Source organism: Panthera uncia (genome assembly GCF_023721935.1).
Source record: "Panthera uncia isolate 11264 chromosome B2 unlocalized genomic scaffold, Puncia_PCG_1.0 HiC_scaffold_24, whole genome shotgun sequence".
NCBI classification, from domain to species: Eukaryota; Metazoa; Chordata; class Mammalia; order Carnivora; family Felidae; genus Panthera; species Panthera uncia.
The window spans coordinates 97,736,354-97,761,878 of record NW_026057580.1 but is presented as its reverse complement, the minus strand read 5'-3'; the positions used below and the strand labels follow the sequence as shown (position 1 = coordinate 97,761,878).

At 43.0% G+C, this 25,525-nt stretch overlaps 1 protein-coding gene, 1 non-coding gene and 1 pseudogene across 2 annotated transcripts; 2 read left to right on the top strand and 1 right to left on the bottom strand.

The window, feature by feature from the left end:
• The first annotated feature begins 5,302 nt into the window (after positions 1 to 5,302).
• On the top strand, positions 5,303 to 24,980 carry FUCA2 (alpha-L-fucosidase 2). The gene is made up of 7 exons (XM_049653009.1): positions 5,303 to 5,632; positions 9,210 to 9,397; positions 12,656 to 12,995; positions 15,351 to 15,561; positions 15,805 to 15,992; positions 22,312 to 22,420; positions 24,410 to 24,980. Exons 1-7 carry the CDS (start codon positions 5,400 to 5,402, stop codon positions 24,548 to 24,550), a joined length of 1,410 nt encoding a protein of 469 aa, XP_049508966.1. The 5' UTR covers positions 5,303 to 5,399; the 3' UTR covers positions 24,551 to 24,980.
• LOC125939236 (U6atac minor spliceosomal RNA) lies at positions 8,637 to 8,762 on the top strand. Its single transcript, XR_007462988.1, has one exon. It is a non-coding gene; the product is annotated as a U6atac minor spliceosomal RNA (small nuclear RNA).
• Positions 11,139 to 11,953, bottom strand: LOC125938168 (ceramide glucosyltransferase-like; annotated as a pseudogene).
• Positions 24,981 to 25,525: the final 545 nt, after the last annotated feature.

Below are 25,525 nucleotides of genomic sequence, written 5' to 3'. Positions count from 1 at the left end.
GTTATTTAAAATTTACTTTTTTTGTTTTTTAAAATACAGAACAATTTTGGGGCGCCTGGGTGGCTCAGTCGGTTAAGCAGCCGACTTCAGCTCAGGTCATGATCTCACAGTCTGTGAGTTTGAGCCCCGCGTCGGGCTCTGTGCTGACAGCTCAGAGCCTGGAGCCTGTTTCTGATTCTGTGTCTCCCTCTCTCTGACCCTCCCCCATTCATGCTCTGTCTCTCTCTGTCTCAAAAAAATAAATAAATAAACATTAAAAAAAAATTAAAACAACAACAACAACAACAACAACAAACAAAAAACGACTTAAAGTACAGAACAATTTTGTTCCAATATCCTCATCTTTTATAATATCCACAAACGTTTTGAGAAGAATAGGCAAGGTTTGAGATTGGTAAAGATAGGTGGGCTTTAACTTGTTTCTAGAGTTGTATTTCTGGTTTTATAGAGTTGTAAAATAAAGACAGCTGTTCCTAATTCCCCAAAGACCTGGATTACAGCCTGACTATCAAGGGATTGGCCCATCTTTTTTTAACTGAATTTGCTTCTTTATATCAGGGAGAATTTTAACTACAATGGGAACCAAAATATTTATGCCTCTGTAAAATCTGTATAAAGCATTTTTAACAAAAGCCTTTTTTTCTGGGCACACAATTTAACCTTGGCTTCTAATAGCCCCTGAATATTGCAGACCATGTTTAGGAGGACCTTGGAGAAATTTTGGTCGTCTATTTCCTCAGTGAAGGGAAGGTTGTGAATATAGTAAAATAATCTCTCTAATTAGTCTCTAATTTGGTGTGATCTTTTGAAAGTAGAGGTAAAATGGCTTTATAATTTAAAAGATCTGCTGCAGTCCAGGAGACACAGATTTTTTTCATGGTGGTGGGATCGGGGGTCTAGGATACACTGGTAACTGACATCGTGTAGGAATGTCTAAAGCAGGCAGAGCCTGATTATAGAATCCTGGAAGGTAAGAGCAAAGCAAGCCTTATTGCCAGTCTTGGATGCTTTTGTTAAAGTTATTTTCTGGCTTTCAACATTTATGTGAGCAACTTATATACTTAGAATCTAGAGATTAGGCCAGAGTAATCTTTGTAAATTTTATAGGAAAAGGAAGTTAAAATAGGCAGGTGATATGTATAAAAAATCATATATATATATATATATATAGAGAGAGAGAGAGCGCCAATTTAAATGATCCATCAGCCAGCCATTGGCAAATAGCATCTATTAATAGCAACTCAAACCAATGAGGCTCTTAATGGCTAAACAAGATATGCAAGAGGTGTCCAAAGAGGGCCTCATGATCCAAAAGTTTATTTTAAGAAAGCAAAGGCCTTCACTGCATAGGCAGTGAGGATGATCTACTGAAAATGGTGTCTTTGGTCTCCCACGAAAATGTGAGATGCCTCTAGCCTCAGACCCATTAATCTGTGACACCGTATGTGGGGAATAAGTTTAGGAATTCCTTGAGCCTGCACTGATGGGTTAACAAGGCATAAAGAATCACAAAGTCATAGGATGCTCACACCCAAACTTGGGTGAATAAGATTAGGCAAATAAGGATAGAGTGGATGGGGGGGCAAAGGCCCCCAGGATAGAAGCGGGGGTAAAGGCCCCAATACAAAGGTATATGAGGTAAGAAAGATTAGGTATTCAGGTAGAAAACGCCCTCCAATTTAGTGCTATAGAAGAAAGCTGCTTTCACAGGAACGAAGGGCCAAATTAGGTAAAACAGGTAAATAGGGCTATAGGTCACTGCAGGGTGAAGCTGCCCAGAGTGGAGCTAATTAGCAAAAGGAAGATGCCTTGGTGACCCTGCAGTTACAGGCTTTTTTTTTTTTTTTTTTTAATGTTTATTTATTTCTGAGACAGAGAGAGACAGAGCATGAGTTGGGGAGGGACAGAGAGAGAGGGAGACACAGAATCCGAAGCAGGCTCCAGGCTCTGAGCTGTCAGCCCAGAGCCCGATGCGGGGCTCGAACTCACGGACTGTGAGATCATGACCTGAGCCGAAGTCGGACGCTCAACCGACTGAGCCACCCGGGCACCCCTGCAGTTACAGGCTTTATCTGTCTTATCCCTCAGGCTGGCTAAGATGCACAGAAGTGGAGCCTCATGTCTGCTGTTAACATCCATCTGCCCGGTGCCAGGATTTTGGTTTATATTGACCCAAACCCCTAACACCATATATCTTCAAAACCCCCTTTCCCTCATGCCCACGAGTTAATGTTCACAGATTCATTGTCTCTTTGTGCATGCCCATCACGTTTGTAAGCCTTCTGATCTTAATAAATATGGAGCAAGGACCCTTATACAGGGCTCTTGTCTTTTCCCAGACATTAGCCATCTCTTGCATTTTAATTCTGTGCCCACTCTCTTGCTGGACAAGAGAGAACTTTAGACCCAGAGTCTACAACAACCATACAGATGCTTGTAGAATGAGACTTTCTAGCACTACCAAGCAACAAAGGTTGAGGCGACAAAAGTTCCTATGAGCTAGAATCTCTTATGATAAACACCCCTAAGAGCTGGCACAGCCAGAGAGAGAGAGAGAGAGAGAGAGAGAGAGAGAGAGAGAGAGAGATTCTTGGATCCCCAGTCTATTCAACTAGCCATGAAGGTACACCCTGGTAAGTACCTGTGGGTAAGTACACTCTCCAGATAGCAGAGACCAAAGAGAATATTCTTGCTGGTCACAAAGCCAAGCTCTCAGGACATAGAACAAGACTAATGGAAAAGTCTAACAGCTTTAGCTAAGCCTTGGATCCAAACTAATACCTTGGATCCAAACTAATACCTAGGAGGGATATGCCACATGGTTGGGATTATATGTTGCTTTATCATGGACCTCATTGGATGGAAGTTTTCTTGAAGTTGGCGGGTGATCTAGTGTCAATATAGATCTAGTGTCATTCTGTGGCCAATATATCCTACCACGGGAGTCTTCTTGAGGTGGCGAGTGCTCTAACAGCTTTTAAGTGTTCAATCTATGCCCACTAATTTTGCAGCTTTAACTTCCAAGATGTCCCTTAGCAACAGATGACAAGCAAGATAAAAGACACAACAAAGGAAAACAAAGACCATCTCTGGGAGGAAGTGGACCAGTAACCAAACAGTATTCTAGCAAATTTAACCAAAGAGTCGCCAGACCCAAGAGACTGGTTGCACAAATATTTTCTCCTGCTAATCTAGACTTCGAAAAAGGACTCTGACCATCTTGCTCCATTGCCCTCCATAGATAGAGGTTCTGGGAGGCTGACACGGTAAGAAATCTTACCTTCTGCTGGCTCTATGTCAGATGCCCCAGGGTCCCTCAGCTGCAGCAGTATCAGGGTGAGCTATGCCCAGCGAGTTAAAGTGTCCTACTGACTATGCCAGAGGTCAGGGAGCAAGAATTCCTGTCCCCTCAAGGTGCGTCTAACTGGACCAAGGAGCAGATTGACAGACAGGTTAATAGCAGAAAACTGAGTTTAATAGTGTTTGTATGGAGAATCCACACAGACACAGAAATTCCAGAGTCAGGCGAAATTAAGCATATATGTCATTCTGTACCAAGGAGAAGGGGGCAGTGGTCTGGGACTTTAGAGGAAAGAAGCGCACTTCTTCACAGGGCAGTAAGAAGCATCTGTTTGGTAATTAGAAGTCTGACCTGCCAGACAGATGGGTCACTCAGATAACGTTTATCTCAGCTAATAACCCTTATTCTGAGAAAGATCCCCAATTATGTAGTTTAGGGAGGGGCAAAAGTTTCTCTCGAGTCCCCTAGGGTCTCTATTGCCTTCAACTCAGAATAATCTTCGGGCCACAGTGGCCCATCTTGAGGAAGTCTGCCCTCTGCCCCTAGAATAATAGAAATTATCACCCTACTTTATCACTAACTGAGGTTATTGTAACTGGTAGTGCATATGCAGCAGGTTCCCTGAACCCTCTCTTCCAGGAGCCCTTCACCCTGGGAAGACTGGGGGCCCTCATGGGGAAGCTGTGATCCTGGGGAGCCATTAACACGGCACCAAGAGGCTCACTGCCCTTTTCCCTGGGGTGCTGCTCCCGTGTCTTTGCAGAGATAGGTTAGTATCATTTCCTTCTCTGTTTTTTCATAATGCTCAATAATTAGAACCCCAGTTCATTGAAGGACCTCAAGAAGTATGCGTTAAGGCTGCTCCATGCCAGGCGTTGCTTTATTTTATTTATTTATTTATTTATTTTAATGTTTATTTATTTTGGGGGGGAGGGGCAGAGAGAGGGAGACAGAATCTGAAGCAGGCTCCAGGCTCTGAGCTGTCAGCACAGAGCCGGATGTGGGGCTCTAACACATGAGATTGTGACCTGAGCTGAAGTTGGAGGCTTAATCCACTGATCGCCCCAGGTGCCCCCAGGCTTTGCTTTAAATTCAAGGACTACAGAAATGGTTGCCACACCCATCCTCTGGAAGCTCACGGCCTAATGGGGAATATCTGTGTCCTCCTAATTACAAAATGATCAACGGAATCCTATAGTAGTGGTTGGAGTAAGACGTTAACACACAGGAAGTAGTAAAACATTTGGGAGGGGAGGTGGTGACAGAAAGCTGGGAGGAGATGACCTTTGAACTGGCCCATTCATGGTTAAGAGGGGTAGGAGGAGAAAGGATTCTGGTTTTATTCTAAAATCATTTACGGAAGGAAGATGTTATCCCTTGTGATGTTGTCCCTTGATTAATCATTCCAAGTTTTGGGCTGCTTTTCCCAAGCCTGCAGATTTCTTAAACGTTCATGCCACTGGAGCCTTGTTCTCGGATGCAGTGGTTCCCAAAATTTGGTGATCCGGGCCAGCAACATCAGTAACATCTAGGACTGGGTTAGAAATGCAAATTCTGGGGCCCCTAACTGAACTGGAAACTGTTGGGATTTCACATGACACAGGCTCCAGGTTGACAGCCACAGCCGTAACACACTCAGAAGTTTGGGGGGTGGATCAGAGGCTGAGAATGATCCGGATTGTTTCTGGTGGTTGGACCTGGAAGGCACTGGATGACCCTGTCGAGGCTCCTGCCTCGGCCTCCGCGTGCAGGGTTCCACAGGGACGGTCACGGAAAGTCCGTGGGGGTTGAGCTTTTCCAGCAAATAGGCGATCCCACAGGTCCCTGAGCTTGACTCCTTTGCCCCCCAAGGAGCCTTAGCTAAGCAGCCTCGGGGCCGGCTGAGGGCTACTTCTGGCCACGTGAGTTTCGCACTGGAGCGATGCAGCCCTCCTGGGGTGTGCGGACCGCCCGGGACCGCAGCCACTCCCACGCCTAGTGGGGAGGGCGCCTTCTTCCAGACAGCGAGGTCAGGTGACAGAGGCCGCGCTTACTTAGCGGGAGCCGCGGAAGAACGAGCACGCAGAGCGGCCGACGGGGCGGAGGGCGGCGTGCGGACATGCGCCCCCCGGCGCCTCCCGCGCTCCCCGCGCTCGGGCTGGCGCTCCCGCTGCTCCTGCTGTTGCTGCTGCCGCCCGCACCCCGCGCCGCCTACCGCGCGCCGCGCTTCGACCCCACCTGGAAGTCCCTGGACGCCCGGCCGCTGCCCGCCTGGTTCGACCAGGCCAAGTTCGGCATCTTCGTCCACTGGGGGGTGTTCTCCGTGCCCAGTTTCGGGAGCGAGTGGTTCTGGTGAGCGCGCCCCCCTCCGTCGGCCCCGACTCCGCCTTCGGCCCCGGGCCTGCAGCCGCCGCCCAGCCCGCGGCCCCTGCCTGCTTGCCTGGTCCCGGGTCCCCTTCGCCCGCCGCCGTTGCAGCGGCACTTCCGGGTGTTGACTGTGTAATTCGCTGTGTCTACTTGGACTAACGTGGACTTTTCCTCCGTGCGGCCGCGGGAGTCGTCGGGCAGCGCCGGCCGCTCGGCTTCTCGGCGGTCGCAGGGCCCCAGCCCTAATGATCACGTTCTAACCGCCGAGCCGCTCAAGCGGCAGATCCTCGTGCAGTTGTGTGGGTCTTGGGCCTAAAGTGGTGTCGGTGGAGACCCACTCGAGGTCCCAACACGGTTCTGCCCTACAGCACGGTTAAAACACACATTGTGCGTATGTGAAAGTTACGTTCATTCGGACAGGCACTGGCCCTTTAATGTTAAAATGTTACCCTGTGTGGCTCTAGGAATTAAAAAAAAAGTTCCAGAATGTTACCCTAAAAAAACTCCCTTATTATTAATAGACTATTCTGTAAAAAGTGCTGCACAAAAAAAATTGCTCTTTAGATTTTACCTTGAGATCTATGTAAAAATGTGCATGTCGTCTCTTACAACTTTGAACTGTTTCACATACCTTTCCTGAGTAAGTACTTCGGTGTTAAGTTCTTCAAGATAGAAGTGTTGTCAAATACATACACATAAAGTGCTGCACACATATATAATGTATTCCATAAGAGAATAAATGAGTATTTACCTCTATTTTATACTGTATACCTAGTATGCATCAAATTTAATATATACAATATGTAGTACAGTAGAGTATAAACTATATATTATATTAACATTGTACCACTTTCAACAAAGAGCTTGACTTTTTAAGTTTATTTCTTTCTTTTTTTTTTTCTTTCTTTCTTTTTTTTTTTTTTTTTAACGTTTATTTATTTTTGAGACAGAGAGAGACAGAGCATGAACGGGGGAGGGTCACAGAGAGAGGGAGACACAGAATCTGAAACAGGCTCCAGGCTCTGAGTGGTCAGCACAGAGCCCGACGCGGGGCTCGAACCCACGGACTGTGAGATAGTGACCTGAGCCGAAGTCAGACGCTTAACCGACCAAGCCACCCAGGCGCCCCAGTTTATTTCTTTCTTTTATTATTTATTTATTTATTAGTCTTTTCCTTTGCTGCTTTTTCATAATGCTCAATAATTAGAACCCCGGTTCATTGAAGGACTTCAACAAGTATGCATTAAGTGCTACTCCGTGTACTTAGAGAGAGATGGAGAGCAGAGAGAGACAGAGAGAGAAAGAGAGAGAGACAGAATCCCAAGCAGCCTCCCCCCTGCAAGTGCGGAGTCCAGCTTGGGGCTTGATCTCATGAACCCTGAGATCATAACCTGAGCTGAAATCAAGAGCCAGAGGCTTAACCGACTGAGCCACCAGGCGCCCCAAGCAGTAACCTTTCTTATTAAGTTAGGCCGATTGATGTAAAAGAACATTGTAAGCTACAGAGTGCTATTCATATACTCTTTTGAAATCTGCTGGTAACACAAGGGACTCCTTTTCCCCATATTGTGTATTACCAGATACATTTACTTCAGGATATTATATATCTTTGTAAGTTTTGTGCTGTAAGACATTTTGAGTTTATTTCTGAAATGTTTCAGATTAGTATAAACTAACCGATTTTCTTCCTCTCATATTAAGATGTAATAATTTATACTTTATCATTTTGTTCACCCAGGAGTGTTTGGTAAATATATATCTGGTGCTGGAAGAGGATTTGATGCTCTACCAAAAATACCTAGTTTTGAGTCATATTGCTCTTTGCAGTGGTTAACTTTTCATTTTCTACAAACACACACAGAATTGTTTGTTTTGACTTAGAAGAATAAAGATACTGCTCATATAAAACTAACCAGGATGTGGGGCACCTGGATGGCTCAGTCGGTTAAAGGACCAACTTCAGCTCAGGTCATGATCTCATGGGTGTGAGTTCGAGCCCTGTGTCAGGCTCTGTGCTGACGGCTCAGGTTTCAGGTTCTGTGTCTCCCTCTCTCCCTGCCCCTCCCCCGCTTGTGCTCTGTCTCAAAAATGAATAAACATTAAAAACAAAAAAAAGAAACCTAACTAGAATATATTTCGGATGGTCTGGAAGTACCTTAAGCCTGTAGAAGATTCTTTAATTACCTGTGGTTTCCCTTTGTGTTCCCTCTAAACCTCTGCTCTGCCCTCCAATTTGACTCGGGACAGTCAATGGTAGAGATGAATATATCTGACTGTCCTTAATGGCAATTCAAATCCAGATATAAATGATGGACTCTTTACAGTAAGTGCCTCTTTTCACCTCTATTAGTATGAAATTTGAAAAGTAACTCGAGACTATAGTAGAGAATGCAGGCTCAAATTAAACAGTGCTGGGAGAAAGTAGAAATCTCTTATCTATGTTCAACTTTCTGACTGTCCCAGTTCGTCGTTTATAGTTCAATTTAAAAGGCAAAAATTAAAAAAAAAAGCAAAAATTCATCATGGATCAGTTAGGAAGCTTTCACTTCAAGGTACAGAAACCCCAAATATATGATGTAATAATAGGGGCTCATTACACCAAATAATGAGAAACTTAGAGGCAGTTGTCTCATTGATACAATCAAAGAACAAACCTATTTCTGTGGTCCTCAGCCTGTTGACTTGTCCCTTCATGTCACCGGATGGCAGCCAGGCATTGCTTCACACAACCTTGTCCAAAGGCAGGAAGGCCTTGCTCAGAATGAATGCATACAAGGAATTCTTAAAGGCTGAGTCAATATATTAAAATAATAGCATCTTCTTAATTTTACCATTGCCAACTCCCCCACTTGTTCTTTGCTGGTGAATACAAAAGATTCATGTTGTTTTAGGCATGTGGTCTTCCTCTTGAAGGCTGGCACTTGTGTTGCAAAGGACTAACTATCTACAGGTACAGACTACACCTTGTGATTTAAAAATGAAGAATTAAGTGTTGTATGAAAGGAGAGAAGGTTAGCACTCCCCTTGACAAGGATGGAAGAGGCCCTCGGGCCTGACAACACGCATATGGTTAAGGCATTGCCACCTACTTCGTGGCATCTAACCAGCGTTTCTTACTAAGTTTAATGCGGACAAATTTGAAGACATGGTGGCTGAAAAGCGGCTCATCCCAGATGGCTGTGGGGTCAAATACATCCCTAATCGTGGCCCCTTGGACAAATGGCAGGCTCTGCACTCATGAGAACCTCAGCACTGCCCTTTCCCATTCATGCCCACCAATAAATCCTGCTTCCTGTCTATAAATAAATAAATAAATAAATAATGAAGAATTAAGAGCAAATAGGTGGCCGGGTTGTCTAGAATGTTCTAATTTATGAGCCGAGGGGATTTCACAGAGGGGCAGGTGAAAAATGCAGAAAGTTTACATAAGCTTTCTTTAAGGCAAAGTCAAACTGATGGGGAAGGGAGAAAGAATCTGGGTAACACTCGAGTAAGGGGGAATCCGTAAAGGGAGCTGGGTTTATGCGTATGCTATTTATGTGTTCTCTCCTCCTTCCTTTAGGTGGTATTGGCAAGAGAAAAAGATACCGATGTATGTGAAGTTTATGGAAGATAATTACCGTCCTGATTTCAAATATGAGGATTTTGGACCACTATTTACAGCACAGTTTTTTAATGCGAGCTACTGGGCAGATGTTTTTCAGGCTTCTGGTGCCAAATACACTGTCTTAACTTCCAAACATCATGAAGGTAAAGAAGTGTAACATTTACAAACACTGGCGATAGTTATGAAATGTAGAGTAAGTAGTTCTTTTGGAAGAAGAAACTAAAACACATCAAATCAGTTTTAGGAGCAGTAGTCAAGTGGCTACTGACATTTGCCTGTAATTTAAGGGACCATATATTTCATCCAGTTGAGAGGCATTGGGTTTATAGAAAGATCATCCCCCCCCCCCACACACACACATAAAAACCACACAAAGAAAGGAAAATGATCGTATTTTGTTATGTGCATATTTAAAAGTATTTCCAAGATGTCTTTTGAAGCTATTTGAAGTGAGGTGTGCGTCGCAGCACAAAGTTTTTGATTAAATTTGCCTTCTTCCCTTTCACTGCACCTCTGTAATGCATTCTGGGAAGGCTCCACCACCATGGGGATTGTACTGCTGTAGTCTTGTGTCATTACCAACACCTTGCTGCACTTTTGGCCAACCCCTAGATAGCCAAATGATGGGCAATTTGTTGGTGACAAAAGCGACACAGGTCACCTGGAGGGAAAAGGATTATGGAACTGTAATGGTGCCCATAAATGACAGAGATGGTGGAAGAACACCTGAAAGGAAACACGGTGTATGAGTCAAGGTTCTTCAGAGAAACAGAACCAATTGGAAGTCTGATATATAAAAAGAGATTTGTTAGAAGAAACTGGCTCCTCTAGTTACGGAGGCTGAAAAGTCTGGACCCAGGAGAGCCGGTGGTATAGTTGTAGTCTGAGTCCAAAGGCAGGAGAAGGTGTGAGCTCAGACAGGCTGAGAGGGAATTCTTACCTAGCCTCTTATTCTGTTTAGGTCTTTAATGGATTGGCTGAGGCCCACCCACACTGGGGAGAGCAATCTGCTTTACTCAGTCTATCTATTTACATTTTTTATTAATATTTTATTTTATTTTGAGAGAGAGAGAGAGAGAGAGAATGCAATCAGGGCAGGGGCAGAGAGAGAGGGAGACACAGAATCCAAAGCAGGCTCCAGGCTCTGAGCTGTCAGCACAGAGCTGGACGTAGGACTTGAACCCATGAACCATGAAATCATGACCTGAGCTGAAGTTAGACACTCAAATGACTGAGCCATGAGGGCGCCCCTATTTTTTTTTTTTTTAATTAATTTTTTAAATCAGTCTACCTATTTAGATGTTAATCTCGGGGTACCTGTGTGGCTCAGTCTGCTAAGTGTACAACTCTTGATTTTGTCTCAGGTCATGACCCTGTGGTCCAGTCAAGTTGACACATAAAATTATCCGTCACAGTGGTCTTACATTAATAGGATAGTTTCCACCCATTACCATTCCAGTATCCAAAAGATCAAGGAAGCGTCAACAAATTGTTACTGTCGCAACCACATGTTAATTCATTTGATGATTGCCTTTGCTATGACCATTTTTGCCTTGGCATAAGAAATTATGCCTCAGTATTTTCCACAGGGGTGGGGAGGGAAATAAGAGGGAAGAACCAAAACCAAAAATCTGTAATTATCTTAGAATACTTTTCCCTTTGGCCACATTCAGGTGGCTTAATGATTTTCTCCTATAGATGTTTCTCCTACGGAGGTGGGTATTTAGAAAGTGTATTTGCTTGTGAACATGTTGTTGATTTCCTGATGTCTAGGAACCCTCTAGGCCGTATGGCACAAAGAATTACATAGTGTGCATTTTATTTTAAAACATTTTGTTTTAAAAACAAAACAAAAATAGCGTCTTTTTTAGATCTTTCAAAGCATTTATATAAACATAATTTATAATACTTCTCTTTTTTCCTTTATGTACAGTCACAAAGCTATAGTTACACATCTAGAAACTCCTCTGCTGTGCCTCTACGGTGCAATCTGTAGCAATCAGTTCTCCATCTTATAGTAGGGTCCCATAATGCCGACAAAAAAAAAAAATGTATATTGTCATGGATTCACAGATGAACCAGGCTACTGCATAATCGAGTTTTGAAAAACACTGTGTGCCACCCTGGACAGCCCTGAGTTGAATGTAGTCAGATATAAACCATGCCAGGCAATGACACTTGAAAACACCATAATATCCCACCTGAATACATGGTGGGCTGCCCATCCAATAATTAAACTGGCAACAAAACACTCCGAAATTGGCTCACGAATTACTGTAGCAGGAAGCACGTTAGTTTGCAGTTTGGTCCATCTGATCATTCTGGATTGAAACTGGGAAATTGAGTAAGAGCCAGAGTTTTGCATTGCAACCTGAGTGGACTTTGCAAACTTCTAACCTCGGTCAGCTATGGCTTTGGCCATCAAGTAATCTTCAGCAATGTATTGAGGAAAAGCTATAAGCCCTTCTGCTTGATCTAACACATCCTTTCTCATTGAACAAGACATTCCTGTCGCACATTTGAAGCCAGTCACATTGGCAGAGACATAGCACCTTGTATGGGAAGTTCCAAAATATACCTGTTCTGATGTGGCAGCAAAGCCCTGTCTGTCTGCTACACAGGGCAAAACAAAATACTTTTAATCATACTGTGAGGACAGATACTGAAGCCGACATTTGTAAACTTTCTAGGACTCCCATTTTCAGATGTTTTCATTGCTTTTTGGAAAAAGTCCCACTGAGGTTGCTTAGGCAGGAAGATCTTTATGTGAGCTTAGGTGGTGATGAAGATCCATGTGGTTTCAGTACTGTCTGGTGTTAGAGCCTGTCGATTTGAAACATTTTGAATAGGACTTTAAATATTGCTGCTTTGAAGCTTACCACAAACACCTTTGACAAGAGTGAACAGTTTTAGAAGCTTTTTTAAAATTAATTAATTTATTTTGAGACAGAGAGAGCAAGCATGAGTTGGGGAGAGGTAGAGAGAGTGAGAGAGAGAGAGAGAGAGAGGGAGAGAGGGAATCCAGATGTGAATCCTGATCTGGGGCTCAATCTTACGAATTGTGAGATCATGACCCGAGCTGAAATCAAGAGATGGACTCTTACCCGACTGAGCCACCCCAAGAAGCTTATATTCTAAGAGGAAAAATATAGGAGCTAGATGAGATTATGGAGACTTCAGGGGTACCCAGAACGTTACTTAAAAAAACCTTGGTTCCACCTGGTTTAGATTCTCATTTGTTTCTCATATAAAAGCAGAATATGTGCCATGAAAAAAAGTTCCACAAAGCAGTTGTTGTAGAAGTTTTTGTATGTCACATGCACTCTTTTGGTATTTGTATAGGTGGAAATGTCCTAAAGCAGATTCACATTCTTACAAAGACTCTTACTATAATTGTGCAGGCTTTACCTTGTGGGGCTCAAAGCATTCATGGAACTGGAATGCGGTGGATGTGGGGCCCAAGAGGGACCTTGTCAAGGAGCTTGAGGCAGCTATTAGGAACAGGACTGACCTTCGCTTTGGACTGTACTATTCCCTCTTTGAATGGTTTCATCCACTCTTCCTTGAGGATAAGTCCAGGTCATTCCATCAGCAACAATTTCCAGTTTCTAAGACGCTGCCAGAACTCTACGAGCTAGTGAACAAGTATCAGCCGGAGGTCCTGTGGTCGGATGGTGATGGAGATGCCCCTGATGACTACTGGAACAGCACGGTCTTCTTAGCCTGGCTGTATAACCAAAGGTGTATGTGCTATTAGATCGCCATGGTGACCCAAAATGTCCCTCATAAATGTGTTCCCTTGCTTTGTGAAATATTCCCTTTTGGGCTTATCTATGGTGTGAGTCAGGGGGAAATCATTGTAAATAACGCTTATTAGATATATCAGGTTTTTTTTTTTTTTAATTTTTTTTTTGACGTTTTATTTATTTTTGAGACAGAGAGAGACAGAGCATGAACGGGGGAGGGGCAGAGAGAGAGGGAGACACAGAATCAGAAGCAGGCTCCAGGCTGTGAGCCATCAGCCCAGAGCCCGACGCGGGGCTCGAACTCACGGACCGCGAGATCGTGACCTGAGCTGAAGTCGGATGCTTAACTGACTGAACCACCCAGGCGCCCCAGGTCTTTTTAATGTTTATTTTTGAGAGAAAGAGAGAGGCAGAGAGAGGGGGACAGAGGATCTGAAGTGGGCTCTGTGCTGACAGCAGAGAGCCCAATGTGGGGCTCAAACTCACAAACCATGAGATCATGACCTAAGCCGAAGTCAGATACTTAACTGACTGAGCTATCCAGGTGCCCCTAGATATATCAATTTTTACTCAAAGTAATCAGTCAGTAATCAAGACTTACAAATCAGGAGCCAAATACAACTCAAATCTGATTTTGAAATCACTAAAAACCACTAAAAATTTGAAATCACTGAAAAAAAAAGATAAAATCACAGAATCAAGAACTTTGAAGATGTTAATTTGTGGGTCCCCCCCTTTCCCCTTCTGAGACAACAGTTCATCACTGTTTGTGATTATGTGCTTGTCAATTCCTCTAATTGCTTCTTTTCATCTTCTCCTTTGATATCTTTGCTGCTCAGTCACTGTCACCCTTATCTGCCTCCTCTTTTTCCCGCATCAGCACCACCTGTTGCTTTTTAGCATGTTCCAGACTGCCCCATTAGAACAGGGGGTTCTGGCTGAGCTCCTGTTAGGCTTGAACCTTGTGACCAAATTTATATTTGTAACTAGAAAATACTCGGTGTTGTGGTATGAAATCAGGGAGTGTTGTACTTGTGTTCCCTGGACACACAAGGGGTGTGCATACAGATACTCTGGAGAGCTCTTGATACTTAAGGCAGCAGTCTGCCCAGGTATGTCCAAGGGGAAAGACTGGGAACCATCCACTTCAATTTGTAAATCATGATAATATCATGGTGGATATTATTTCATGCCACAGTGATGGCAAGTTAACTTCCCAGAGATTTTCAACATCAGGCACAATTGTAATAGAAAGGCTATATTCAGTTATAGGTGAGAAGAATGTTTTTTTTTTTTAAATTTTTTTTTTTCAACGTTTTTTAATTTATTTTTGGGACAGAGAGAGACAGAGCATGAACGGGGGAGGGGCAGAGAGAGAGGGAGACACAGAATCGGAAACAGGCTCCAGGCTCCGAGCCATCAGCCCAGAGCCTGACGCGGGGCTCGAACCCACGGACCGCGAGATCGTGACCTGGCTGAAGTCGGACGCTTAACCGACTGCGCCACCCAGGCGCCCCGAGAAGAATGTTTTTAAAAAAATTTTTTTAATGTTTATTTTTGAGAGAGAGAGAGAGTGTGAACTGGGGAGGAACAGAGAGAGGGAGATAGTATCTGAAGCAGGCTCCAGGCTCTGAGCTGTCAGCACAGAGCCCGACGCAGGGCTCGTTCCCACGAGCCGTGAGATGGTGACTTGAGCCAAAGTCGGATGCTCAACCAACTGAGCCACCCGGAAGTCCCCCCCCTTTCTTATTTTTTTTTGAGTGTAAACTCAATTCTGGCTATCATTCATAATACATGGGAGAAGGAGCTTCAGATAACAGTGTGGTACTCTTTTAAGTGCTGTATGTGCTGGGTACTGGGATAGGACTAGGTGTTTTACATAAATTCTCTCTTTAAAATTTTTTTTTTTAACGTTTATTCACTTTTGAGAGACAGAGAGCGTGAGTGGGGGAGGGGTAGAGAGAGAGGGAGACACAGGATCTGAAGCAGGCTCCAGACTCTGAGCTGATGTGGGCCTCAAACCCACAAACTGCCAGACCATGATCTGAGCCAAAGTTGGACACTTGACTGACTGAGCCACCCCAGCACCCCTACATAAATTATTTCTGATCTAATAACAGATGAGGAGATTATTCAGAGGAGTTAGGTCACTGACTCTGGGGCGGGGAGCTTAGAAAGTGACTGAGCCAGGATTGCAACCAACCCAGGTCTGACTTCAAAACTATGGGCTTTGCATTATGCTAGTATGCTATGATGATTTTTCAGGAGTGGATTTCAGTTAGACTTCTTTTCAGGGACATTTCCTTTCATGTAAACTGTTTTATTTTTTATTAAAAAAATTATATTTCAGCCCCGTTCGGGACACAGTCGTCACCAATGACCGTTGGGGATTCGGTACCATCTGTAAGCATGGCGGCTATTACACCTGCAGTGATCGTTACCACCCAGGACATCTTCTGCCTCATAAATGGGAAAATTGCATGACAATAGACAAGTTTTCCTGGGGTTACAGGAGAGATGCCAGACTCAGTGACTATCTTACAATCGAAGAACTAGTGAAGGTACAGTAAAATGTTAGGTGACTATTAAGGTAATATTCTCAATTGTGTGGATGTGTGAGGATTACTTTGTATAATTTGTAGAGCTCAGGGGCCTGTAACACAGGACATTATTCTATTTGCTGTGTTTGTTCTTCTGGACAGTGGTTACATATGAGTGTGTAAGCACACAAATACAACATATTATTAACACATTGGCAATGGAATCGTTTCATCTCCCTAAGAACTTTATTCTTAATTTTTTAGGAACTTGTAGAGACAGTTTCATGTGGAGGAAATCTTTTGATGAATATTGGGCCCACATATGATGGCACAATTCCTGTAATTTTTGAGGAGCGACTGAGGCAAATGGGGACCTGGCTAAAAGTCAATGGAGAAGCTATTTATGAAACCTACCCTTGGAGGTCCCAGAGTGACGTCACCCCAGACGTGTGGTAAGTTATTCTTGTTACCAAGTACTATTTGATGGGGGAAAGCATTTAAAATTTCTGAGATACAAAGAGAAAAGTAGGATTAAAAGGAAATTGGATGCATGCCTGTTATACAAAGCACTTTCCAAGTTATTTACTCTAGAAGAAATCAGCATGTGTTTGAACACTTATTGTTTATCCAGTCAAGCTTAAATCCTATCTAGAAACTTCCTAAGAGTGGGCAAATTTTAGTGAAAAATAGTCAGCTCTTATAAAAATCATAAGCCATTCAGAAAAATGAAAGATGCTGAGTGGTTAATCCGAAAGGAAGACTTTGATTTAGTCATTTAATTCTTATTTCTGCAGATGTTCCATCATATGAAATTAGCAAGGAAGAGGTGCCAAAAAAATTTAAAATCAGCCCAAATAACAGCATTATTTTAATTGATAAAAAACTGATAATATGTTCATATTATTCTAATAAATCTAAACCTGAAGTTTTTTTTTAAGTTTTTAAAAAAATGTTTACTTATTTTTGAGGAAGAGAGAGCATGAGCAGGGGAGGGGCAAAGAGAGAGGGAGACAGAGGATCCGAAGCAGGCACTGTGTTGATAGCCCGCTACCCGATGTGGGCCTCCAACTCACGAAGTGTGAGATCATGACCTGGGCCGAAGTCAGATGACTAACCGACCGAGCCACCCAGGTGCCCCTAAACCTGAAGTTTCTTTATAATTAATTATTTTAGAGGCACCTGGGTGGCTCAGTCAGTTCAGTGTCTGACTCTTGGTTTTGGCACAGGTCATGATCTCGCGGTTTCATGAGTTCGAGCCCGGATCAGGCTCTGTGCTGTCCACGGGGAGCCTGCTTGGGATTTTTCTCTCTGTCCTCTCTCTGTCCCTTCCGCACTCATGCTGCCTCTGTCTCTCTCAAATAAACAAACTGAAAAAAAAAAAATTTAATTATTTTAACTTGCTTATTTTTCTCTTAACTAGAATCTTCTTTAAAAGCTTTGCTTATGTCTGCACGTTGGAAGGTACCACATGCCAATGAGTATCTGAATCACATTCTGCAAATATGATGGTTCCTGATGTTGGGTCTTAACGCATATAAATAAGAGTAGTATAGGGAAGCTCTAAAAATTCACCCGTTGTTGTCACCAGGTGAATACAACCTGATCAAGTATAAACCAAAAATTAGACTAAATCTTCTTTGACTTTACTTATGACTTAAAACTAATTGTCAACTCATCGAAGAAAATAAAGTAAAGCAATCTAGACAGAAGCAACTCATTGTAGAATTTTAGAATGTGCGGGAGAAGCCATAGTTGGAACCCAGTACCAGTCCTTCATTTTACAGAGACTAGTTTAAATCTGGTTTTGGGATTTGCATCTGGGCATATATTTGACAAGGGGGTCTGGTCATGGATTTCACAATCATCAACTATTATTCCATGAAATTTTATCTCAATAAATAAAAATAACAGCCAAAATATTTAATAAGGTCCGTGAAGCCCCCTTGTCTGTCTCCTGCTGACCGCACCAACCCCAAACCCCATGTGGCCCTGCTCACCCCTCACAGCAGGAGTTCTTCAGCCTACGAGGCACGCTGCTGTCCTTGCCCCAGTCATCTGTAGACTCCCAGGTCCTTAGAATCCTTCAGGATTTCAGCCCTAGCTCGTGATCACTGTCCCCAGAACTACTCTTAACATCACTCTTAGTGATTTGAATACCTATATTCACATTTTTAAAAATTTGCCGCCCCCTGAGTTCTTGTACTCTCTCTTCTGAGCATCTTGTGTGTTCTACCTTTGCTACCTCCTTTCGGGGTCACGCCTTAGATCCTGTATTACCAATAATTGCACTTATTCCATGATCTCAGTTTGAAGCATTATGCTGTCTCCCAAACACCTTTTTAAAACAAATTTTTTTTAATGTTTTTATTTATTTTTGAGACAGAGCATGAGTGGGGGAGGGAGACATAGAATCCGAAGCAGGCTCCAGGCTCTGAGCTGTCAGCACAGAGCCCGACACGGGGCTCGAACTCACAGACTGTGAGATCATGACCTGAGCCGAAGTCCAACGCTCAACCGACTGAGCCACTCCCAACCACCTTTTAAATTTCAGCTCACTCCACATAGCACTTCGGCTTCTGAAAGGATCTGTAATCCACTGATGATACCAATCTGTGACCCCCTCACTTTTTTCCTGTTCCTCAGCCCTTTTCCTTATCCAGGTCAGATTCTGTGGCTTGTCACTCCATGACATACACTGTTTCTCTGTCATACTCACTTGACTTTGATTAAAAACTCAACTCTGGTTAAATTTAGCTCTGCTCATTCCATGCCTGCCCATGGGTAGCTAAAATGTGACTAGAAATACACAGACACACATACACACACAATACCAGATTATTTTTCTTTTGGCTTTAAGGTCAACCCTTGTGTCCTGGGTCCCATCCCAAATTATCCACTCGAGGATATTTTTCTAGCAGTTCTCTCCTTTGCTCCTTATCTTCAACTTTCCCTCTTTATTAGACCCTTCCTGCCAGCATTCAAACGTGTTATTTCTTTCATCCTAAAAAAGTACTCTTTTGACCCTTAGATTTCCAGCCACCTCCCTGTTTCTCTCATTTCTTTGATAGTAAAACATGTTAAAAGTTTTTTTTTTAAACTGGCTATCTTCAATATCTTGCTCCAGTTTTCTCTTGCACCCACTCTGGTCAGGCTTCCGCCCCCACACTTCAGAAGATCGCTGTTATCCAAGCCCTCCATAACTCGTCCTTCACCAAATCCAGAGTGACTTCGTGGTCCGTTTTCTGAGTTTATGGCAGCATGTGACTCTGTTGACGCCATCTGTGCTTGTTGGCTGCTCCTTCCTAGTGTCTTTTGCTGATTCTACCCCCAGTTCCCAACCATTATACCCTGAAGTGCCTGGGGCTTAGTCCTTGGGCTTCTGTTCCTCCTCTTTATCTTTATTCCCCAGGCAGTCACATCCATTTTCACAGCCTTAGATGCCATACCGATGACCTCTTCAGTGCCGACCTTTTCTTGAGCTCCAGACTTACATTCGCTTTCCTGGTCAACATCTCCACCTGGAAGTATAAATACCTTAAACCTGTTATGTCTAAAACTGAGGTCCTAATTTTAAAATTTTGCTCTAAACTAGCTCCAAGCAGTCTACACAAACTCAATAATGACAGCTTCATCCTTTTAGGTGGTTGTGAGGCCAAAAATCTTGGGAGTCTTCAACTCTCCTTTTATATTTCACGGCCAATCCGTCAGCAAGTATCATTTTTCTCTTTGAAGTATATCTAGAATCTGACCATGTCTCATTCTTTTAGTCTCTATTGTGTCTCCCCTGGATTATAAGCTTCTTTGACTGATCTGTTTACATCCATCCTTGCCCCTTTCATCTTTCTGCCACAAAACCTTTGAAATAATAAAGCCAGGTTATGTCACTACTACGCTCAAATTCCTCCAATGGCTTCCGGTCTCAGAGAACGAGACAGATCTTGTAGAGGCTTCTAAGGTCCTATAAAAACTGGCTCCTTGCTGTCTCTGATCTTATCCGCCATCATGCTTTCCCTCACTTTCTCTCCTGCCCTTCTTGTTGCCATGTCAGCAGGCCAAGCATACTCCTGCTTGCTGTTCTCTCTTCCTCTGGATACTCAACATGCTCTTCCTCACATTCTTCAGGTCTCCTCAATGCCACCTCCTCAAAGGTGGACTATTAGATTTAAAATAACAACCACATCCCTCCTTGCCAACCTTGCATGCTCTGTCCTCACCTGGCTTCAGTTTTCCCCATAGGACTTAATCATCACGTGCTTATTCTAATTTTTTCCACTACCACATAAGCTCCATAAGGACAGGGACTGTGTTCAATGCTGCATCTCCAGCTCTAAAACAGTGATTAGCATTTTAAGATTTCAATAAACGTTGAAAAACTAAGAATGAGTGAGTTCTGTTTTGTGTAGAGCTTACTCTTACCTTTTCTCCTTTTTTCTCATTCATCCTCTAAGTCTCAGATGAAATGTCATTTTCTTAGGCTTCTGCTCATGGTCTAATCTTTTTTTAATTTAAAACATTTTTTTAAAATATTTATTTTGAGAGAGAAAGATAGAGTGCGAGTGAGGGAGGGCGCAGAGAGAGAGAGGGAGAGAATTCCAAGCAGGCTCTGCGCTGTTAGCACGGAGCCCAATGTAAGGCTCAAACCTACAAAACCACTGTGAGGTCATGGCCTGAGCCTATGAGAAGTAAATGAAATGATTTGTTTTGAGAAATACCAAATAAAAGCTGTGCTATAGAGTTACCAATAGGTTTACAACCTATTGGAAATATGTACCCCCCCAATGGAGTCCCAAACTTCACTTCACTTCCTGATTCTTCTTCCCCTCGCCATTTCGCGGGCTTAGTCTTCACGGGTTTTGTAATGGGCATGTGCCAAAGAACTGAAGTCTCTGCGTCACCTCAAGGAATGTACGTTTGTACAAAAAGACTAGTTTTTGCCTTACGTGGGCATAGCTGACTTCCGGGTAAGGCTGTAACCTCTGTAGTACTCAGCCAAATGAGGAATCAGGGGAGGGACTTCATGCTAGGAGATAAATTGCCTGCTGTAACTGCTCCGGGTGTGCCTGTCCATCAGACACCCGCTCTTGCAAGAATGTTGATTAGAGCCTCGCTTCACTGTGCTCAGAGTCTCTGTGCCCGTCCTTTGATTCGGTCAGTGGGCTTATTTCTTACAGAGCTGAAGTCAAGAGTTGGAGGCATTACTGACCGAGCCACACAGGCACCCCGCTGATGGTCTAATCTAAGAGGTCCCTTTGTTATAACATTTCAATTTACTGTTCTTTCATTGTGCTTATCAAAACTCACACTTTGACATTATTTGTGTGATTGTTGAATAGAGTCTTCGTCACTCTAGTCTAAGTTCCATAAGAATAAGAATTAAGTGTTTTGCTTTCTGTTGTATCCCTAACACCAGCGTCAGTACTTGGCCCAGCATTGACACATACTGACTTTTTGATGAGGGAGTATGAAGATTTGAATCAGCAGGTGGAAAGCCATTTACTCCTGCGTCTTACCTTCTTTGCTCATAATTCCCTCCTATTTCCAACTCCATGGGAACAGTCTGATGAAGAGTAATATTAGAAAAGTCTCTGGGGCGCCTGGGTGGCTCAGTCGATTAAGCATCCGACTTCAGCTCAGGTCACGATCTCGCGGTCCGTGAGTTTGAGCCCTGCGTCTGGCTCTGGGCTGATGGCTCAGAGCCTGGAGTCTGCTTCCGATTCTGTGTCTCCCTCTCTCTGCCCCTCCCCCGTTCATGCTTTGTCTCTCTCTGTCTCAAAAATAAATAAACGTTAAAAAAAAAAAAGGGAAGTCTCTGTTCTTTTTGGTATAGGGGAAGTGGGGGAGGGAGGTGCTATGATATTATGATTTATGATAACAAGTATATATTTGGTCTTGTCTCCATTTCTGGCACAGAGCTCCTTAAACTCTTGGAATCTCCTGAGTGATGAGAACTATACAGATGTCTTTTGTTATGTTAATGAGGTGACTTTTCCACTTCACCGAGGGTGAGGCTGGTTGCCTGGAGACTTTCAGTCCCTCCCTCCAGGAGGAGAGAGGCTGAAGGTTGAATCAGTCACCAATGACTAGTGATTTAATCAATCATAACCATGTAATGAAGCCTCCATAAAACCCAAAAGCATGGGGTTTGGAGAGCTTCAGCGTTGTTGGGAGAGGGGTGTACCTGGAAAGTTCATGGAAGCTCCATGCCCTTTCCCCATACCTTGCCCTATGCGTCTCTTCCCTTCGGCTGTTCCTGAGTTTTATCCTGTTATAATAGACTGGTATGCCAGTAAGTAAAATGTTTGTGTGAGTTTTGTGAGCTGCTGTAGAAAATTAATTGAACCCAGGGAAAAGGTTGTTGGAACCTCCCATCTATAGCTGGTGGGTTAGAAGACCAGGTGATACCTTGGACTTGTGATTGGTGTCTGAAGTTGAGTGGTGCAGGCAAGCAGTCTTGTAGGACTGAATCCTTGACCTGTGGAATCTGACACCATCTCCACGTAGATAGTGTCAGAATTAAGTTGAATTGTAGGACACCCAGCTGGTGTTGGAGAATTGCTTGTTGGGGCTGAGGAACCCCCTCTCCAGCCCCCCAAAGACACACTGGAATTGGGAACCCTCTTTGGGTGCTTTTTACTCTACCATGGAGCTATTTTTTCCTTCTATTAACGAAGACATGGGTAAATATTTACTGCATGAAAGTATCTCTGTAAAAATAATCCCAAACCTAACACATGAGGAATACCACTATGCTCTTTTCCTCTTTTTAACCAGGTACACATCCAAACCTAAACAAAAGTTGGTCTACGCCATATATCTTAAATGGCCCACATCAAGACATCTGTTTCTTGGCCAACCCATCGCTACCCTGGGGGCAACAGAGGTAAGGAGATTTTATCTTTATTAAGTCTTTAAATTGCTAACTAGCATATCCTAGGGAAAAACAGAATGAAACTTTTAACTTCAAGGAGAGCCTTACGTATGTTCCATTTATACCTCATGAGAGTATGGGTTTTCTCCCACTACATCCGAAAGAGCATTCCTATGAAATCTTTCATAAGCTGAAATGGTGTCAAGCAAAGAAGCAATTACCATTAATTTATGTGGAAATTTGTTTGAACAGTCCTAGACCCCCACAGTAACCTCTCTTAGAAGAGCTCTTCTGATCCCTTAGAACACATCTTGCTAACGGATGCACAAATTGAATGGAGACAAAGCACAGATGCTCACAGACTCAGTTCAAAGCTATGGCGGCTTGATGCTGAAATGCTGAGTATAGGAAGGAACTTGGAGTTACCACTTGCTGCTGTTGGGGTGTGCACTGCCTCTAAAACGGCTCTCTGCAAAACAAACACTAAATGCTATTTTTACTTTTCACTTTTTTTTTTTTTGTAAAAGTGAAAGTCCTCTTTAGATTTCTTTCAGTTACAAAATAGGTACTACTCTAGGCCTTTTATAAAAGTGAAATGGCATAACACTGACTGTAGGGGATACCTGTAATTTTAAAATGAACTTCATCAGTGGCAATGTTTGGCCAAACCTTTGAAAATTTTCTTTCATTTCCCAGAAAACTAAACTTAAAATACAGCTATCTCCATGCGTATCAATGTAAAATAGATATTCTTTTTTACGGTTATTTTATGTTGTTCAAGTTCTGGAAGCATCCAAAATGACTCTGGAATTTATAAATAAATAAATGAGTAAAGCAAACTCAGGTTCTTTCCCAGACATCCCATCCCAGAATACATCAGAATAAAAGTAAGATGTTGTAGTCGTACTATTTTAAGGTCATTAAAAAAATCTGGAGGAAGTTAATCTAACAGTTGTAGGCAACAGATCTGGCATTGAGTTCATTTTGACGTATTTTATAGCTTGTTTTTAAGAAACAATTTCCTTGGACGTAGATTGTCCGTATGCTTCTCCTTGTATCATCTTTCCACATTTCATTTCTTTTTTTTTTTAACGTTTATTTTATTTTTGAGACAGAGAGAGACAGAACATGAACAGGGGAGGGTCAGAGAGAGGGAAACACAGAATCCAAAACAGGCTCCAGGCTCTGAGCTGTCAGCACAGAGCCCGACGCGGGGCTCGAACTCACAGACCACGAGATCATGACCTGAGCTGAAGTTGGCCGCTTAACTGACTGAGCCACCCAGGCACCCTGTCCACATTTCATTTCTAACACTGTGGTTGATCTGGCAGAAAGGAAGATGGGAGTTCACATTTGATGTTTAATTACAGCTTAGTGGCCTGGGTATGACATCATCTTTTTATTTTATCTGTATTTTGTCTGGCCCCATTAATACTATAATCTTAAAAGTTCATGGGTTTTGTTTTTGTGTTGTTCCACATGATAGGCAAAGTTTTCTCGTTCAAAATAACCATAGACATGTAGAAAACCTATTTAAACCCATTTAGTATAAGAGTAAGGATATAAAATAATTACAGTAGTAATTGATCAGACTTATGTATTGTTGATCAGTTACTGGAAAACCTGGGGAGAAAGGGTAGCTTCCTAGATAAGGGACATTCTATGCAAGAACTATGCAAGTCTTACATTGGGCACATTGGTCCAGAGTCATTTTCCCTGGTCCTCTCTTCAGTGTTTTCCCTACTCTAACACTATTCAGCCTTTACAGTTCTTCTCTTCCAACTCTTGGACACTTTTACTTGACAGGAATGTAGGAGTAAGACGCATGTATGCACTCATTTGGACCAAAGGTTAAAATAACTTGTGAACCACTAAATAAAAGCAAAAGCTGAGTTTCTTGTCTACAGTGTTTTAAAGAAATACCAGCCACTCTTTCGCAATAAAGTGGGTGAGTCAAAGAGATACATGTGAAGACATTTCTGTGTATGTTTTTAATTTCAGATTAAACTACTGGGACACGGACAGCCACTTAACTGGACGTCTTTGAAGCCAAATGGCATACTGGTAGAACTGCCACGTCTAACCTTTGATCAGATGCCCTGTAAATGGGGCTGGGCTCTAGCACTAACTAATGTGATCTAATTTTCAGCAGAGTAGTTTATGCTGCGGGTACATCGAAGACTAGAAAATATCAGGTTTCTATAATTGTAGCACATGGAGAAAGCAAATGTAAAATTGGTCAAGGAAAGTCAAATATTTAGGCAATTCAGGCCCTTTCCCCTCTTACTGCTTATGTTTGTTCCTAAATTACCCATATAATTGTTTTACCTCTCCAGTGTACTTTGCCATTGAAGTCTCTTCACATTGAATTTATTTCCATGTGTGATTAAGAGGTGGAAATTTTTGTTTTATGGTAGCTAGGAACTGGTGGTGGTAAGGACTGAATTATGTCTCCTGAAGTGTGTCTCAAATTCCTATGTTGAAGCCCTAGCCCTCAATGTGACTGTATTTGAAGACAGAGCCTTTGAAGAGGTAACTAAGGTTAAATAAAGTCATAAGAGTAAGAGCCTAATCTATACGACTGGCGTCTTTATGAGAAGAGAAAGAGATGCCACTGATGCAAGCACACAGAGGAAAGGCCATGTGAGGACACAGGGAGAAGCACCATCGGCCAGCCAAGGAGAGAGGCCTTGAGACAAACCCAACCTGCAGACACACTGGGCTCTCAGCTTTCAGGATTGTAAGAAAATAAATTACTGTGCTTTAAGCCACCCAGTCTGTAGTATTTTGTTATGGTGGCCCTAGCAGACTAATACAGGTGGCAGAGATATAATAAATTTGGCCTAATACATACTTCCAGTGCTCATAGTAATTGTCTTTTCATAAAAAAGTTTTTTTTTTCGGGGTGCCTGGGTGGCTCAGTCGGTTAAGCGGCCAACTTTGGCTCAGGTCATGATCTCGCGGTCCGTGAGTTCGAGCCCCGCGTCGGGCTCTGTCCTGACAGCTCAGAGCCTGGAGCCTGTTTCAGATTCTGTGTCTCACTCTCTCTCTGACCCTCCCCTGTTCATGCTCTGTCTCTCCCTGTCTCAAAAATAAAACGTTAAAATAAAAAAATTA